General features: G+C 35.0%; 1 protein-coding gene across 1 annotated transcript in view; it reads left to right on the top strand.

Moving 5' to 3' along the window:
- Positions 1 to 17,974, top strand: part of ARHGEF26 (Rho guanine nucleotide exchange factor 26) — a 136,853-nt gene that overhangs the window by 23,771 nt on the left and 95,108 nt on the right. The window contains exons 4-5 of the mRNA XM_050778226.1: positions 4,097 to 4,153; positions 7,468 to 7,628. Coding sequence (XP_050634183.1) covers positions 4,097 to 4,153; positions 7,468 to 7,628 — 218 coding nt within the window. The remainder of the gene's footprint in view (positions 1 to 4,096; positions 4,154 to 7,467; positions 7,629 to 17,974) is intronic.

Raw genomic sequence — 17,974 nt, forward strand, 5'->3', positions numbered from 1 at the left:
AAGTGATTGTGTCCTGTGGTATAATTTCACTTTGAAATCCCTTCCCATTTGAGCTCTTGAGAAAGGAAGTCTGTAAATAGAGAATCACCAATGGACATGAAAAACAAACTTATTTTCAGCAAATGAGTAAAGTCCATTGAGTCTTAGCTCAAATGGGTGTTCAGTATAAATTAGTGCTTTATGGAGACAGAGTGATCTTGGATTGTAAATCTAATGTCATTTTTAACTGGCTACATTTTTGAGTCTTTTTGGTTGGTGAGGCTTTTGGAGTCTTCCCATCTGTTTTCCCTAGCTGGTGGTCAAAAATAGAAGGAATGCACATTCATCTAGAAACAGTGTCAAGTCATGGAGGGTCTGAGAACAAAGAGGGTGTCAGAATGTAAATATCCCTCTTTACTTCACAGAAAATGATTATCTGATCAGTTAAGGGACTGGTGCTAATCTTGGTTCTCTCCACAGCTGTAGGACTGGCTAGATCCATAGATAAGTTCTGTGTAAATGACAATTTGAGGATCTATTTGGGGCTTAGAGAACTTGGCTCATAACCTATTCCAGTTAGTGGAGTCAAAGACCAATAAATATTACACAGAGTTTACAGTTCTTTTACACATTTCGCTGCAAGGTGGAGATGCTTAGCGTAACTGGAACGAGTGTAATAATGGACTCACAGTCTAAAGCTTGTCTGTTCCTTCTTAGGGTATTTATCTGAGAAGCTCAGACCTGCAAGGTACTTTAGTTTGGGCTGCCATAACAAAATAGCATAAATTGGGTAGCTTATAAACAACAGAAATTTATTTCTCACAGTATTGGAGGCTGGAAAGCCCCAAATCAGGGCAGATTTGGTGTTTGGCAAGGGGCTGCTTTCTGGCACTTAGTGCCTTCTTGCTACCTCTTCACATGGTAGAAGGGTTAGGGGTTTCTCTGGGGCCTATTTTAAAGGGTATTAATCCCATTCATGGGGCAAAGCTTAATCACTTCCTGAAAGGCTCCACCTCCTAATACCATCACCTTAGGGGTTAGGATTCCAATATATGAATTTGGGAGACCACAAACATTCAGACCATAGCACAAGGTATCAAAAGGGAAACCGGCATGATTTTAGATGGAGTGTCTAATAATTACCTTTTGGATCTATACTTTGGGAGCTTACCCGTTTACAAATTTCATAACCTATGTTTTGGGTCTAACTAGACAGTATCATATCCATAGAAGAAATATCTTTTAGTGTTCTTTATTAGGTTTAGTGAATTATTAATTTCTATCTCATTTTGACATGTAAAATTTTTCAGTTATAAAGATCACAGGTCAAGAATTTCAGCATCCATTATACAGTAAATTTGTAATTATGAATTTAAAACTATTATAACATTAGCGAGTTCTGTGCATTCACTGTCTTAATAAGGCACAGATATATGCTCATATTTTTAACATGTCAAAACTGTAGTATTGTTCACTGTCATTTTATTTGAATTATTTTCTATCTACTTAAAATGTTGAAGGTATTGACATATGTTCATATATTCTCTTTAAAATTCAGAATCCACAGATTTGAACAGTTTTATGAATTGGCTGGATTATACAAAATCAAGAACCTCACATTAAATCCGGTTCTTACTGCTTTGTTAAAAACTACTTTTGCAGTTCTACTTGTCGATGATATATTTAAATAAGAAATTTAAACCAGTGAGGAATAAGAAAGTTCAAATGAGGTTGCTTTGGCTGTCTGTGTGTTTAAAGGAGTATTGCTTTGGCTGTCTACGTCTTCCCATTTGTACCTAGCTGAAGCTGGTATGAAATGTATATTTTAAAAATGAAGCCAGACGCGGTGGCTCACGTCTCTAATCCCAGCACTTTGGAAGGCCGAGGTGAGCGGATCACCTGAGGTCAGGAGTTCCAGACCAGCCTGGTCAATATGGTGAAACCCCCTCTCCACTAAAAATACAAATATTAGCCAGGCACCGTGGTGCACACCTGTAATCTCAGCTCCTCATCCTCAGGAGGCTGAGGCAGGAGAATTGCTTGAACCTGGAAGGTGGAGGTTGCAGTGAGCTGACATAGCGCCACTGCACTCCAGCCTGAGCAACAGAGTGAGATTCTGTCTCGATAAATAAATAAATAAGAAAAAGGAGCCTGTACAATTTTAATTTCCTTCACCTTATATATCAAGTAAGACTCGTAGGTTTTAAAAGCTGGTATATTATATTTTCTTGCCCACAAATGGAGACAATAGAAACACTTGAAGAAATGTGATAAATTTGACAATACTTTAGATTCTCTTAGCAAAAATTGGTAAACTTCAAAAAGGATGTATATGTTAAGACTGTAGGTATAAACGTATGTTTTTCATGCTAAAAAAGCCTGGAACATCAAGTGATTTTTACTTAAGTTTACAGATAAGGTCACTGTTTCTGAATTTGAGAATTTTCAGAGGTATTTCCTATTAAAAACTTTGTACACATTCTTTCCCCTTCTTTTCTTCCTTTTCCATTCTTCCTCCCTCCTTTCCTCTCTGCTTTTCTTTCTTCCTTACTTCCATTTGATGTTATTCACCTACATTCTCATTCTCCCCTGATTGTCTCTTCTCTGCTCTCTCTCAGTCTTCTTGGGGTCCCCTTTTCAAATCATTCTTCCTCTTTTCAGATCATTCTCTCCCCTCCTGGGCTTCATCTCTCCACCTTGATCAGTCTCTGAAATCTTCTTGCCTGTTCATGACCTTCTACTCCAGACACCTGCTGTATGGTGCTACTTAATTTGGAGTTGACTGTGGAATGATGCCTCAGGTGGACAAAATGACTCTTCTGGGCCTTGGAGGAAGAATCTGGAGAGCCTGTTCTGTTACAGGGCATAGAAGGATGGAGACGGGAGCACAGGCCCGGGAGCAGCAGCCTGGCAGCCAGCAATGAGGAGCTGCTTTGTCATAACTTAGAGGGAACTTTCAGGCTCCCCAAATGTGCGACCCTTCAGTTTTCTTAATGAGAATACAAGAATGCTGCCCGGAATGTCTTTTTCTAGCACCATAGTTTTGCTAGTTCCTTACTGATGGCTTTTTTATTAAAGGAATATTTTACTATCTGTCATGTTAGTATTAGTGAAAGATTATAATTCTGTATATTAATGCTTTATCTTTGTCAAAACTACCTTCTCTTTCCCTTCAAAGGAGCAAGTACTTTAGTTGTGGGTTTACCCTCTCTGTTGATCGGACAAAGTACTCTTAATTCCACAGTAAACTAGCTGTCATCTGTGTAGGTCTTTAAGCCCAGGTTTTTCATTCTCTTCTCAAGATTTTTTGGGTCTGAACCCCATTTGGGCGGAGATGCCACTGGCATGGAAAGTCTTGCTGGTGACCTCACCTGCAGAGATTGTGGGCATGACACCTGTATATCTATCTGCCGGGCTTTAGGTCATGCAGGAAATCTTGTGAAATTCCTCGTCAGGGTTAACCAAAGGGAGCAGCTCTGAAGGGTTACATTCTTCTGGCCAGTCTCCTCCCTTATTAAAATGTGTAAAGAATCCTTTTTAACCATGAATTCTTGCTGACAGGCTGACCCAGGGTCAGGATGGTGGGTAAAGCTAAGAACATTCCAAGACATATGTGGACAAAAAAAACACATGAAAACTGGTACAGACTTGGTATTAGAAGGGGTCTTAGTGATGCTAGCCCAACCCTTAAAATGGGGTGCCTTTCATATAAAGTAGGGGGTCCCTAACCAATAATGTTGACTAAAAGCATTAGCCCTGGAATTGGACCGGCATCGATGCAGATCCTGGCCTTGTTACCTATTAGCTACATGCTCTTGGATCCTAAGCCTCAGTTGTTACCCCCATCTGTGAAATGGGGAAAAGAACAGTATCGGCTTTCTAGAGTTTGTATGAGGATTCAATGGGAAAAAGGGTGTAAAATGCTTAGTATATTTTTTGGCACACTATAAATATTTAGTAAATAATTGCTGATTAATTAATAATAATTTGATGAATTCAACATTTTGTATAGTTTATCTTAATTCATTTTTGAAGGGCGTAGAGTTATGCCTTGAATAATAAGGAAACTTTTAAAGTATTGATAAATGAGTCAACTCTACTTTGCTTTTTCTCCTAGGTGAAAAGAAATGGATTATCTCAGACAGTAAGCCAAGAGGAAAGAAAGAGACAAGAGGTATGTTTCTATCGAGCAGCTGCTTTAGAGCTCTGGAGTGTGCGTGTCAGTCTCTGCTCTTTTGTGTTTTCACTTTTTGTGTGCACTTGTTCAGTGTTGTCCTTTGAAAATTGTATTTGTTTAACACAAGCAGTAAGTGATCATTTTAAAGTAAAGCTACACATAAGCCCCCAGAAAAGAAAAAAATTTTAAATATCTCAATATCACTCAACATCATTTGATTTTAAACAACAAAGTCCCTAGTTCAGGTATTTAAACTGAGAGAAATATGATAAAGAATGAAACCAACGTTGGATCCTAGAACTGAAAAAGGATGTTTATGGAAAAACTGATGGTCACATTAGTCTGTAGATAAATGGAGCCTATTTATGTAAGATACCCTAGGTTAGGGAAAGCTGGATGAAGCATACAGGGGCCTCTGAACACTCTTTGCAAGTTTTCTATAAATTTAAAATTTTACCAAAATAAAAAGTTTATTTAGTAAAAACAAGTTAATAATGGAGTTTTACAACTTGAAGTTTAAATCAATGCAATTTGAGAAAACTGCATATTGTAATAATATTGTGAAGCTCTCAAAGTGTTTTCCTCTTGCTTCATGCATATTAGTGTGTGCGCATGTGTGTATGTCAGTGCATATGCATGCATATAAATTGATTCCACAAAGGACACAAGGATGTCCCTTTTTTTTTTTTTTGGTTGACATTAAGAATAAAGCAAAATTTAAGGGTGCAGTATAGTGCCATTTTTCCAAGTTTTAAAAAAGTAATAACATAGAACTTTGATGTACCTATCCACTGAGAATTAACAAATGTATAACAATTGTAATTTTTCTCCTTTTTTAAAAAGAACATAAAACTGATAGTGTAGAAGGCCTGCATTCTCTTCCTTAGTCCCATTTCTTTCCTTTCCTCCCCAGAGACAACAACTGGTATGTATACTTCCAGCCTGTGTTTTAAAATTATGTATAACCTACACACACATATTTTTTTGTGCATGTGTGTGAAAATATATAGGTATGATACTATTCTGTGCATATTTTTTGATTATTTGTTTTTTACACTCAACATTATTTTTGAGATTATTCATGTTAATGCATATGAATCTAGATCATTCATTTCAATCATCATATAGTATTCTCTTCTATGAACACCACCTTTAAAGATTTTTTATCTATTTTTCCAATGCTGGACAGTAGATGGGACTTTTTCCTTCACTGTTAACATTGTGACGTAAAAACGTTTCCCTCTCCTTGTGGCTAAATTTAAAAGCTCCTCCAAGGTATTAATCCCATTTGAACTCTTCTGTTCTTTTAAACCTTATATATTTAAACCTTGCCTATTTCTATCATATTCTGAAAATATTTATTCAGACTTTCTATTCCTATATAGCTGTTTCTACCTGCTATATATAACAGGTCTAACCTAATTTGCTTTTAAAGAGTTGATAGTATTATTGCAGTATATTTTAGCAATTATTTTATTAAATGTATTATAATAAACTACCAATTATTTACCGTTTCCTGTGATCTGTTATAAATAGTTCATTATGTCTTTTTGCCCAGTTTGGATATTTGGATTAGATTACACACTCTCTCCTTGATGTAATCAGAAGTAAAGACTGAGCAGAGTGGGGGAAAAGAAGGAATGAAATGACTTCAGATAGCTGTCTCCTGTCTCAATTCATTATACACTGAACATCTGTCTGTCCACCAAACTTGAAACATACCTCAAAATTTATTTCAAGGAATCAAGACAAAAGCCAAATGAATGAGACTTTATAACCCTAAATGTTTTCCTTTGGAGATAACAAAGGTTTTATTAATTAGTTTATGCCCTTCAAAAACAAATTAAAATAAATTATATAAAATGTTGAATTCAGCAGTATTAATTTTTGGTTTTCAAAACCCTCAACACTTAATCACATTAATAAATTAGCATAGTTCAGCATTGAAGAAGTGAAAAATGTCTTTGCTGTTGCAAATATTTTAAGTCATTCCAAGGCATCATATACATCAACACCTGAAATCCATTATTTATGGTCCAGAAGGTAATTTTTTCTTTAATTTGCTTTGTGTATAGTTTTTGGGGGTTATTGTATTGATTGAAAAAATTACACAACATACTGGTTAAATGAGACTCTTAACATTTTTTAACTCTTTACTCTTCAGATAGTTAAATCACTTAATTTCATGAAACACAGCTGAGGCTAGATTAGCACATTTAAGTAAGACCCAAGTCCCTAAACCTTACAGAAGTTAAAAGTGGAGGTGAACCCTGAGATTAGCACTTCTAACCTGATTTCTAAAATATAGAGCACCCATCAGCACCTGCTTGTGCCTTTCCTGCTCCCACCCAGCACAGTACCCTCTGCTCTTTGGGGCAAGGACTTGAAGGGGTGGAGCCCTGGAGATCAGGGTGATGAAGGCGGCATTACCAGGGAGCTTTCCAGGAAGTCTGTGAATCTTAGGCCTGCATTTTCCCTATGTCCCTTTTTAGAGGATCTGAATTTGATTTTGTTAAGGATCTAGATGAATTCCTTACACAGGGCGTTGGAGTCTTATCCACATATGTGGGTTGGTATTTCATCGTTAGTACTTATCAGGAAAACCACTGTGTGCCTGCCTCTGAGAGTCTCTGCAGAGAGTCCTTTGCTCCTTCTTGAGACACTGATGAGAGTGGAGAGTGTGACTTGTTGAACAGATGGAATTACTTTCAATTGTATGAGTTTATATAAAAGAATTCCTGTGGCTGATAAGAACCTTTTGAGGGTAGACACAGTCCTACCAGAATATTTGCTGTTATTGACTGAAATTAGATTAAGCGTAGAGAGAGGAAGAGCATGACACACAAGAGGGAAGGGAAGGAAGGTGTGAGAAATTTTCTCCGAGTCTCAAGAGAGGACCATAAATCCTTACTTTCCCTAAAGCAGCATGCTTTGAAAGCAGGACTGGAGGAGATGACCCCAAAGGTTAATGAATGTCACACTGAGATTTTATGACATGCTCTAGCTTCCTTCTGTAGATTCTACCCCTTGGCAAAGGCATGACCTCAGGATGTGATGTCAAGTCATCCACATGCTTTCATTTTTTTCATATTTACAGATAGTGATTATTTTTTAAGATTTGGGTAAATGTGTATTATGTAAAGAGAGTAGTTTGGTGATGTTGTTTCTTTAATGCTTCTCTTTTTGTACTTTCCAAGATATTATGCTTGAAAAGTGGAATATCTTGTTATTCTTATAGCAAAATTATGACAGCTATATTTAGTTCTTTAATTAAAATAATTAATAATACAATTATTTGTCCTTCTTACCAGGCTATCTTTGAAGTCATATCCTCTGAACATTCATATCTACTCAGCTTGGAGATCTTGATACGAATGTTTAAAAATTCTAAAGAACTGAGTGATACAATGACTAAAACCGAGAGGCACCATCTTTTCTCCAATATTACAGACGTCTGTGAGGCAAGCAAAAAGTAAGTGCGCTGCACTCTGCCTTTGGTCGTGCCAAGAAGTTGCATACTAATAGACACTTTGTTATCTCTAAAGGAAGGCATTTCAGGTCATAAAGTCTCATTTAATTGGCTTTTGCCTTGATTCCTTGAAATAAATTTTAGATATGTTTCAAGTTTGGTGGATAGACAGATGCTCAGTGTGTAATGAATTGTGACAGCAGACAGCTGTCCGAAGTCACTTTATTCCTTCTCTTTCCCCACTTCACTTGCTCTTTATTTCTGATTGCATCAAGGAGAGGGCCTTGGTTTGGTACTAGTCTGTGATATTCATCCATTTCAGTAAAGAAAGAGTAAGCCTCAGGCTTAAGTCTTCTATAGGCAGTATCCGGCTACAATTTAATAATATATATTTTCATTATATTAAGATTTTTTTGCTTTACTTTTCGTCATGAAAAGTAGATAAAATCATATAATAAACTTTTATTCATTCAAAACTTATGTTTAGCAGTTGTTAAAATTTTCCATATTTACTTATCAATGATTTTTGCTTAAATTTTTCCAACTATACACATAGGATGTTTTACTTATAAATGCTTCACTATTCAGCTCTTATGAATAAGTTTATTTTCTTACATAACTACACCATTGTGGTCATACTTATGATGATGCTTTTATGATTTTATTCTATTTAATTTTTGTGTGTGCAAGTAATAGATTCACATGTTTTAAAATTCCAAAAATACAAAAGATCCTATAGTAAAATGTCATTCATATACTGTTCCCTGGCCACCTGAAACACAACCACAGTCAACATTTGCTTTCTTGTATATCTTTTTAGTAATACTTTATGATTATGTAAGAAAAAATATGTGTATATATATATTCTTTTCTTGTTTTTACTTAAATCTTACCATACTATAAACACTGCTCTGCTCCTTACTTTTTTTTTTTTTTTACCTCTATCCTAGAGATTATAGCATGTCTGCACATTAAAAAACTTTCCTCATTCATTTTTATGTTTTTTTTCCTTGGAATTATTTGTTGAAGAAATCAGGTCATTTGTTCTGTAGAATTTCCCACGAAGCACATAATGTATGGGTGGTAATCAGTACCAGATCCATTAATTCATTAAGGATTGCAAAACAGTGTTACTCTAATTTATCGTTCTTTATTCATTTATTAGCCAAAATATTTCTATAAAGGGAAAGGTACATCCATCTGTTCATATACTCAAGTGGTAAAGTTCACCTTATTCTATTTATTAATGCTCAAATTGTTTCATCTTTGATCTTAATATTTTTTGGTTATATTCTTGCTACATGACATTTTAAGATGTTAAAGGATTATGTTTTACAATTCCTGCTCCAGGCCTGGAATCAGCCATTTCCCCAAAGAGCTCTGGTGTCTTTTGAGATGAAGTGGTATTTTAAAACTTCAGTGAGTACCAGGGGTGCTCATTGCTAAGTGGTTTTAGGCTGTTTCAGTAGATAGCCAGAAAAAAAAAATCCAAGCTTTTCTCTGTAAAACTAGATATATTCAAAGCCCATAGACAGTCCAAATTTATCAAAGTGTACATATTAATAGGTACTTTTACATATATCAATTATACCTCAATTAAGCTTAAAACATGAAAAAGGAAGTCTAATTTCTATTTCCGTCCCCTCTATCCTATTCCCTTCCCGTATAGATACTCTTAAATAAGTTGTTTTTCTTTGTTTTTTATAATAAGCATATGCATATGTTTATGTATATGTATTCCCCTCCCTTTGTTAGATAAATGAAAGCATATTCTACTTATTTTTCTCAACCTCTTTATTCACGTAACAACATACATTAGAGGTTACTCCATAGTAGTTTATAGAGATGTTTTACTCCTTTCTCCAGCAAGTGACTGTGCAGTAATTTATTCATCCAGCCCCCTATCTATATGAGCATTAGGATTATTTTCAGTCTTACTGTTACAGAGAGTCTTTCTTTGTGCTTACACCCTGCTATATTTTAGCCATTCCATCTTTGAGATTTTCTAGAAATAAGATTGCTAGATCAAAGGGTAAATGCGTATACTATTTTGTAAGATACTGCCAAATTCTTCTTCAAAGAAATTGTACCGTTTTGCAATACCACCAAGAATAGATGAATGCTTGCTTCCCCAAAGTCTTTCTAGCAGAATATATCAACAAACCTTTAGATTTTTGTCAATCTGATAGGTAAGAAGGATTATCTGAGCATAGTTTTAGTTAGCATTTCTCTTACAAGCTTTTCCATATGAATAAGAGCCATCTGGAACATAGTATGTGTCAGGAAAATACTATTAAACTAGTAATATTCCTCTATGATATTGAAACGATTTAAAATTTGAGATAAGCACTAACATTACATCAACAAAAGTGAAGGAAGGAAAGAGGTTTTCTAATGCTCACTGAAACAGAAGAATATTTTCTTTGACTAGATCAGCAGTGTTAACATGTAAGTTTGGCTTAGCTAATCAAAGAGAATTATCTGCTTGATAAGGAGAGGGAAAAAGTATTAGCATTTTTTTTTTTCCTGCTCTGAGAAAGATAGAAGCTGTTAGAGGCATCTTATCTGAAAAAGTTAATACAAGTAGAAATGATAAACATAACTGAGTTTATCAAATACCAAAATATTAGAATCCAGGGTATTCCCTGAAGCTTGAAGGACGTGTATGTTCATTTATTTAGTTATTATTTTAGTTATCTTTTATGGAATACTTATCATTCATACCAAGCATTATGTTATAGCCTTTTCAGTAGAGTATGTATGTACCGCTAAGTAGACTGCCCTCAATGAACAAAGTCTTAGGATAAATAACAAAAGTATTAATATAGTTCATGGTTAGTAGGCATGTAAAGATCATCACTCTAAGAGGTCAGGAAAACTGAAAGAAAATTCTAAAAGAACTGTAATAGTAATATGGGTTTAGTTTAGTAAACTATGTAGAAAATTCTAAAAAAGAATATTTAATGTTTTTTTCTAATTTAGTAATATGGGTTTAGTTTAGTAAATTATTTGAAAGGTAATTTATCTATGTATACCTATTTTCTGTAGTGTACAATTGTATTAAAAAGGAAACCAATAAAATCTTTGCTTGAAAGGAATATTTAATAATATGGACTTTTTTTCTAACACATTTAGATTTTTAAAGCAGATCTAAAGAGTGGGATTTCATATTGTTTTAGATTTTAATTATTTGAAAGGTAATTTATCAAAACATAAAGGATAATTATCTTTAATGAATTATGAGCTATTTTAATTTCTGTCTTTGTACTTTTCTGTAGTTTCAGCTTCTACAATAAACATAATGTAGTTAGAAAAGGAAACACAAGGAAAGGAGAAACAAGCAGTAAGAAATGTGAGCCCGAAATAATACAGGGGAAGTCACTGGATATGGCTGACAAATTCATAATTGGCTAACCTTGAAATAAGTCATTTTATTTAAAGTATAGACTAAAATTTTACTTTAATTTCAATCATTCACAAAATTTAAATCATTTAAGATTTTATTAAAAATTTTTATTTCTGTCATAGTTTGTAGTAAGGGGCTATTTTGAACATTTTTGTCTTTTTTATTTAAAAAAGAAAACTGAAATACTTTTCAGCCTCCATTAAAAGAAAAACAAAGAAATATCTGTATTCTTTACATTTTTATTTTGTTTTCACTTCTAATGTAATACTTTAATATGGATATCTGCCTTTGTGATAATTTGATCTCTGTTATATTTCAACTAGGAATGTTCAGCTTTTACATGATAACCTTATGTCTATATCATAATAACTAACATTACAAAAGTGTTTTTGATTTCGTTTGAAACACTCATTTCAGATACAGCCCTTTTGAAATTCAAAGTACTCAGAAGATTTGCAAAGGCCATTTCTTGATGTAAGGCTTGCTTGTTGAACTTCAAGAGTGACACCCAAGTGTTGACAACTACTTATGTATTACTCGTGAAAGAGTTTACAGTCCCAAGAAAATGTGAAATAAAATCTTGAATAAAATAAATGATCAGTGTCTGAATTACATATTACAGAGTAAGAATGGTATTGTTAAGTATGTCATAACCAGGGCTCTCTTCATTGTTTTACTTTCACCTAATGAAAAATTATAGCTATAGGTGATGACATATTCAATATAGGTTGTGGTCAGAACATCCTTGACATCCAAATTAACAGTGTGGTGTCTAGTCCCCTTCATTGTGACTTAGGTTGTTGACTGCCAATAAATAACACTAAGATTTATGTAAGTTGACACTGTTTGAAAACAGCAGGGACAACAATCATTTTGACTGTGTGTGTATGTGTGTATGTATCAGTAGTATGTCTCTGCAAAATTCTTTTCTTCTTTTAAAAAATTTTCATTTCAGTTAACACTTAGGGCCTCCTATTCTACAAGGCTCCTAAATTCCAAAGCATTTCAACTGGCAGCATCTGCCCAGGGGCTATTGGTTCTTGGGACCCATGGCGGTTGGTGAACACCCTCCAATGTATTTGTAGAGGCGTTTTAGGGCACTTTCCTTGAAATGGAAAGGTTTGGGTGGTATTTACCCCCTAAAGATACTTGGGAATGCATTTTTGGTTGCCCCAGTAGACATGGAGGGCTGTTGACATTAGTAGGTGCGGGCCAGGGTGCCAGGCATCCTACACTTAGTAGGGCAGTCCCAGATAAGCATGAATTGTTCCACCCAAATGCCACTAAAGCCTTTTTTGAAATGCATGGATGGAGTAAAAAGAAGACAAATGTCAGAACTTTGACAAAGAAACATTTAAGGAGCCTGTGGGTTGGGACAGAAATGAAGTAAATAGGATAAGAGGAACTGCACAGTGTGCATGGATCTTTCTGATGTTCTTTGGCTATAAAGGGTTTGCCTCTCTTATTAACACCTTCCTGTTACTCTCTGTCAGTGCCATGGCCTAACAATTGTTTGTTGTCTAACCCTCCTTAAAAGGAGTGTGTGGGAAGTTAGAATACTACTGATTGTTTTTACCCTGCCTAAGAAGGGTGATACACTTTCCTTTTGCATGGAATGATTAGAGCTAAATTCTTTAAATTTAGGTAGTGCCTAGATGGCTTTGGGTCAATGTCAGGGAAAAAGCCTTTGACTTCCAACTCTACTTCTTTCTGCTTTAACTGTACCAACTTCTTCCCTCTGACTCAAATTCATGAGCTCTTCCTGGTTTCATGGTCTCCCTGTCTTTTAAGGACCTCAGCTATCTTAAAAGCCTGGTCATCTCATGAAAAATGGAGTATTAGATATCATCTTTCAATTAGAAATGAATAGGCTTAATTCGTAACTAAACGTAACACATAGTATATACTTTGCTTATTTTCATATTTCCTTTGATTTTTTTTTGGGGTTCTTCCCCCACAAATCTATGGTTACTTAGGATAATTTATAGATAATTGCTGTGTTAATAGAAAAAGACCTATAAATATGATTAACTTACATTAATTTGCAACAGAATATGATCTAATACCAATTGTTTTTAAATTTAAGATACATCCCTATTAAAAGACTGATACTATTAGGAAAGAAAGTTATCTTTTGTAGAAGACTGAATGTTAATCCTTTTCCCCTATTTAGAAACTCTTAAGGTCTAAGTAAGGTCTTTTGTGTTAAAAAGTTTTCTGCAAAATGAAAATTAGATGAGTCTTTGCTTTGATGTCTCATAAAAAGATGTGTTTTTACTCTCAATTCTGAGTTTTTATTCTAAATATCTAGGTTATGTTAACAGTCTTTCATTTAATTTTTTTCAATAACAGAATGTGCTGTTATTAATACCCTATAAAAATATGCTACTGAAGACCTTTGCAAGGTACTTGTTTCTCTTTTTCCAATTACAAAGTTAAAACATTGGTATTCTTTGGAAAACCATTTAAAGCTAAAACTATGCTTGTCTTCGGTTTCTGCAGAGTAAAGTAAAAATATCCATCAATATGCTTTTGTGTCCTGAGGAACTGAATTTGTTCCCAACATATAATGAGCAGTGAATGCCAAATTCTCTGCTTTCTGCTTTGTGTAGCAGAGTAAATTACAATAGTAGTAAACATACAAAATAGTACTTACCCCGCACTTGCTTCTCCAAAAGTTTTTTCCCTAATTTTAATCAAACTGTATTAAAATTGAAATGCCATATGACATTAAAAACTACTTTACATGCACATGCTTTAATATTATTTTATGAAATGAGTTCATATTACCAGAAAATGACAATTTATGTAAATAATAGTATAGCATATTTACCTTATGAAATCTGTTTCTATTTGGTAATTAAAATTCTAAACTTTAATGCATAAGCAAATAACAGTAAACCTTCAAAAGTCTTTTATAGTATGAATATTAAAATTTCAACCTCCCTAATTCTTAAAGCTAAATTTTGAAGGAAAAACACATGAAATTTAACTAGGCCAGAGAATATGGAACATATTAAGTTGTAGAACCTGTTTAATTTTTGCCCTGAAGTAATGGCTGTTGCTGTTTGTTTTAGCAAATGTTATTTTCTTATTCCATATATACGCAATATAAACTTACCACAGAGTCTTTGGTAAATAAAGCCATTACCTTATTTTCCTGACTATAACAGAGAAACTTTATTCTTTCTAAAATCAATTTCTTCAACTGACAGTTGAAAGGCAGTGACATTCAGAAGCTACTCTTTATGACACTTTTTGACTTTTTCTCTGAGATGAATGACAAAGAAGTTCATTTGAAATTCACCCAAAGTATTTTCACAGTACTTCAAAGTAAGTCTATGTGAGTATTCTAGTCCATGTTGTTCAGCTCTTATCAACAACCAGTGTCTACAGTAATAGTAAAAGAAATAGGTAGTTGTTTAAGTATTATTTCAATAAAGAAAGAAATACTAGTGATGTTTTAATAGATGCAGTCCTTTTGGGTAAGGCTGCAGAAAAGCAGTGTGGGATCTGAAGTCTTTGTACAATTGAACAGGAGGCCAGTTAAAGATGACTGATTAGAGACATGCGCCGTATTCGTGCTCTTCTAAAATCCCGGTACTCCAGCCTGGGCAACAGAGCGAGACTCCGTCTCAAAAAAAAAAAAAAAAAAAAAAAAAGATGGAAAGGTCAACATGCGAGGAAAAAGAAAACAAGAATAGAGACAATAGCTACTGTATTTTGGAGTCTGAAACATTTTGGAGCCAGAAAAACCTGAGATGGTTGCCCAGTAATTCAGGAAAGTTTAAATCTAGACTGGTAGTGTGGAAAACCAAGAATCAACCAGACTTAAATCCCAGAACCTCTGAAAGGTGGTGCATTGTTTGATTGATTAGTTCTTCCTTCACAAATCTATGGTTACTTGGAATAATTTATAGATAATTGCTGTATTAATGGAAAAAGACCTATGAATGTGATGAACTTACATTAATTTGGTCTAGGACTAAGTTAAAGGTAATTCCTAGGTGCAGGAATAGATGATGAAGTTGGGTAAAGGTGTGACTAAAACTGCAAGTTTCATGCAAATCTGTTTGAGAAGTAGTCAGACCCTAGATCCTCTCTTTGGCTGTACGCAGCAAGATGATGACCCTCTTTACCCCAGCAGCAGGGCAGCATTGGTGAACACTGGGCCAGGAGACCCAGGACCACATAAGAAGGGGACTGTTGTACAGGAAACAAAGGTATAGTGGCAGTTGGCTCCCACAGCCTTCTGCCCTACTTTCCTTTTGGAATGCTGGTAGCCAGGTGTGTGTGTGTGTGTGTGTGTGTGTGTGTGTACACTTTGCTCCCTTTTTGTCAAATAGTGATTGGCATAGTATAGTTTAAGTAACATTTTACCATTTTTGTCAGTGAATTTATGTTCAAATACATTATTATTAATAGCATTATTAAGTTTTGCAGGAAACAATAAGTTGAGGATTACAGCAGAAATATAAAAAGCCTCAAGCCTTAAGAAATATCCATTTTAGTATCATGTTAGGCAAGTCCTTGTTGACTTTAAATCTTAGTTTCTCTATTTAATAAGGATGATAGTATACTTAACCTATAAGGTTGTTTTGAGGATTAAATGATACACATAAAATGCTTAGCGTAACACTAGGCAAGTTCTTTAGCAGCAATTATTTAGTTGATGTTATTACAATCATTTTTATCATCTGTGTCTGGTATTCTGAAATGTCTCTGGATTTTGTATTTGTTGACTTTTGAATGTATATGCCTCTGCCAGCATTGGTCTAGGATTAAGTTAAAGAACAGGTCTTGTTTTATGCGCATCTAGTGCAACGGTTTGCGTGAGTTTATTTTTAAAGATAGTTGTTGCACAATATTACATTTTAGCAATCATCTTTATTTTGACATTGAGTGAATCAAAGTAAATAGATTCTTCCATAATTATACAGAATTAATTGTGACCTAGATTAGGACTAAAACCTGAGCTATTTCTTCCAACCAGCCTGGTGTTTTCTTTGTGAGTGGTAGATTCCTTGGATCAGTGCTTCAGAGCAGGCCCTGGCATGCTTCAGCTGCCAATTAGACCATTCTCCTGGTCACTTTTTGCAGGCATTTGAACCCATTATGTTCTTTTTGCATTGCCTTTACAAGTTCTAAGTCTGTGGATTCTGAGTTGTCACATGGAGATTTAAACTTGGATAATGAGCCTGGTTGGGGCAGACTAAAGTGTTACCAACTTAGTCATTAGCTGTTATCAATCTTAAACTAGGGTAGAAATTTATGGAAAAAGAAACAATGACTAGGGTTTGGTTGCGGTGTTTCATCTGCATTGCATTTATAGCTGTGGATTTTGAACCATTACATGGATTTTGACTCTGCCAGTTGTGAGTAAAATAAGCAGGACCACACAGTTTTTCTGGCTGATGGAAAAGATTTTAATTTAAACTTTGTGTTCCAGCCAAGTTAAAGCTAGCACTTGATTTAAGTAGAAGGGAGATGGTTGATGAATTAAGTTTCAAAAGCAGACTTTTTAAAGCCTTCTAATTGCTTATCATAGGATATTGCCTCTGATTGCTATGCATTAATTATTAGCATCTGGGCATCAATTCTGTGTTTCTCCAAACACTTTTCTTATTTCATCTGATTTAATCCTTAATAGCATGCTGTGAAGTATGCCAAATCCTTGAGTAATGTTGTTTTGCTATAACGTTGATGGGGGGGGGAAAATGGATTCCCAGCCAGGGCCATTGCATGTGTGGAGTTTGCATGTTCTCCTGGTGTCTGCGTGGGTTTTCTCCAGGTACTCAGGTTTCCTTCCACCTCCCGAAGATGTGCACATTAGGTGAATTGGCGTGTCTGTGGTCCCAGTCTCAATGAATGTGGGTGTGTGAGAGTGCACTGTGATGGAAGGGGTGTCCTGTCCAGGCTTGGCTCTTACCTCGCCCCCTGAGCTGCCGAGATAGGCTCTGGCCAGGTGTGACCCTGAACTGGAATAAGATGCTTGGGAAAGGAATGAATGAATGAGTGCAAATGATTATGAAATACAAATTTGTATAATATATGATAATCATACAAATGCACTACAATAAACGATGCTTTTCGAAAGCGCTCATTGAGCCATCGTATTTGTGATTGTTTTCGAACTGCATGGTAGTAGGGGGTGCTCCTTCCAATTTTCACTTTGCAAACATTTATACCTTGATTTAACCCACTGCTGTCACTCACTGATTCACCAGAAATTGGATAAATAATTATCTTACTTGTTTTTACTTCTCTTTCTTAAATGTATGGATAGCTTACACTTATTTCAATGTTTAATATTAGAAGTGTTTTGAGTGTTTATTTAGAAGTTTAGGGATTTTTTTTTTTTTGACCAGAAATATCCTGTAAGAACTTAACTTTTGTTTATATCCATTAGCCTGTGGCAAAATTAGTTTAGTTTTATATCATTTTGCTTACAGTTGCAGCCTCTAAAACCTGTCAACAACATCATGATGACTTACTGTACTATCATTTCCCTTTTGTGGGTAAGGAGACTGAGGCCTAAATTAGTTATGTGGATTTGTTTGAAGTCATTCACCTAACTGGAATTGTACCTAGTGAGTTTTTTTATTCTTCACAATGTGTTGGCATAGACTGTTTGTTCAAAAATACATATATATTGTTAAGTGCAGTTAAGAGTTCAGTCTACAGAACTAAATTTTAATTTAAATTTTAATCTGCCAGGGATTACACATCTGGAAAATTATTTGAACTTGCTCCTGTTGGTGTACATCGCCCATGGAGCTAGTTCAGAGGGAGCGATTCAATTTTTATCTCATGTTTGAATGTCTTTGACCTCTTAGAATATGGAGACTTAAGAGCAAAGAGCATCTTGTTTTCTGTGGCGCAGCTCTGTGGCACATCATAAAGGTCACTGTCTTATCGTTTTCTCATGGACATTGTTCCCGTA

The sequence above is a fragment of the Macaca thibetana genome, chromosome 2 (genome assembly GCF_024542745.1).
Source record: "Macaca thibetana thibetana isolate TM-01 chromosome 2, ASM2454274v1, whole genome shotgun sequence".
Taxonomy (NCBI): Eukaryota; Metazoa; Chordata; class Mammalia; order Primates; family Cercopithecidae; genus Macaca; species Macaca thibetana.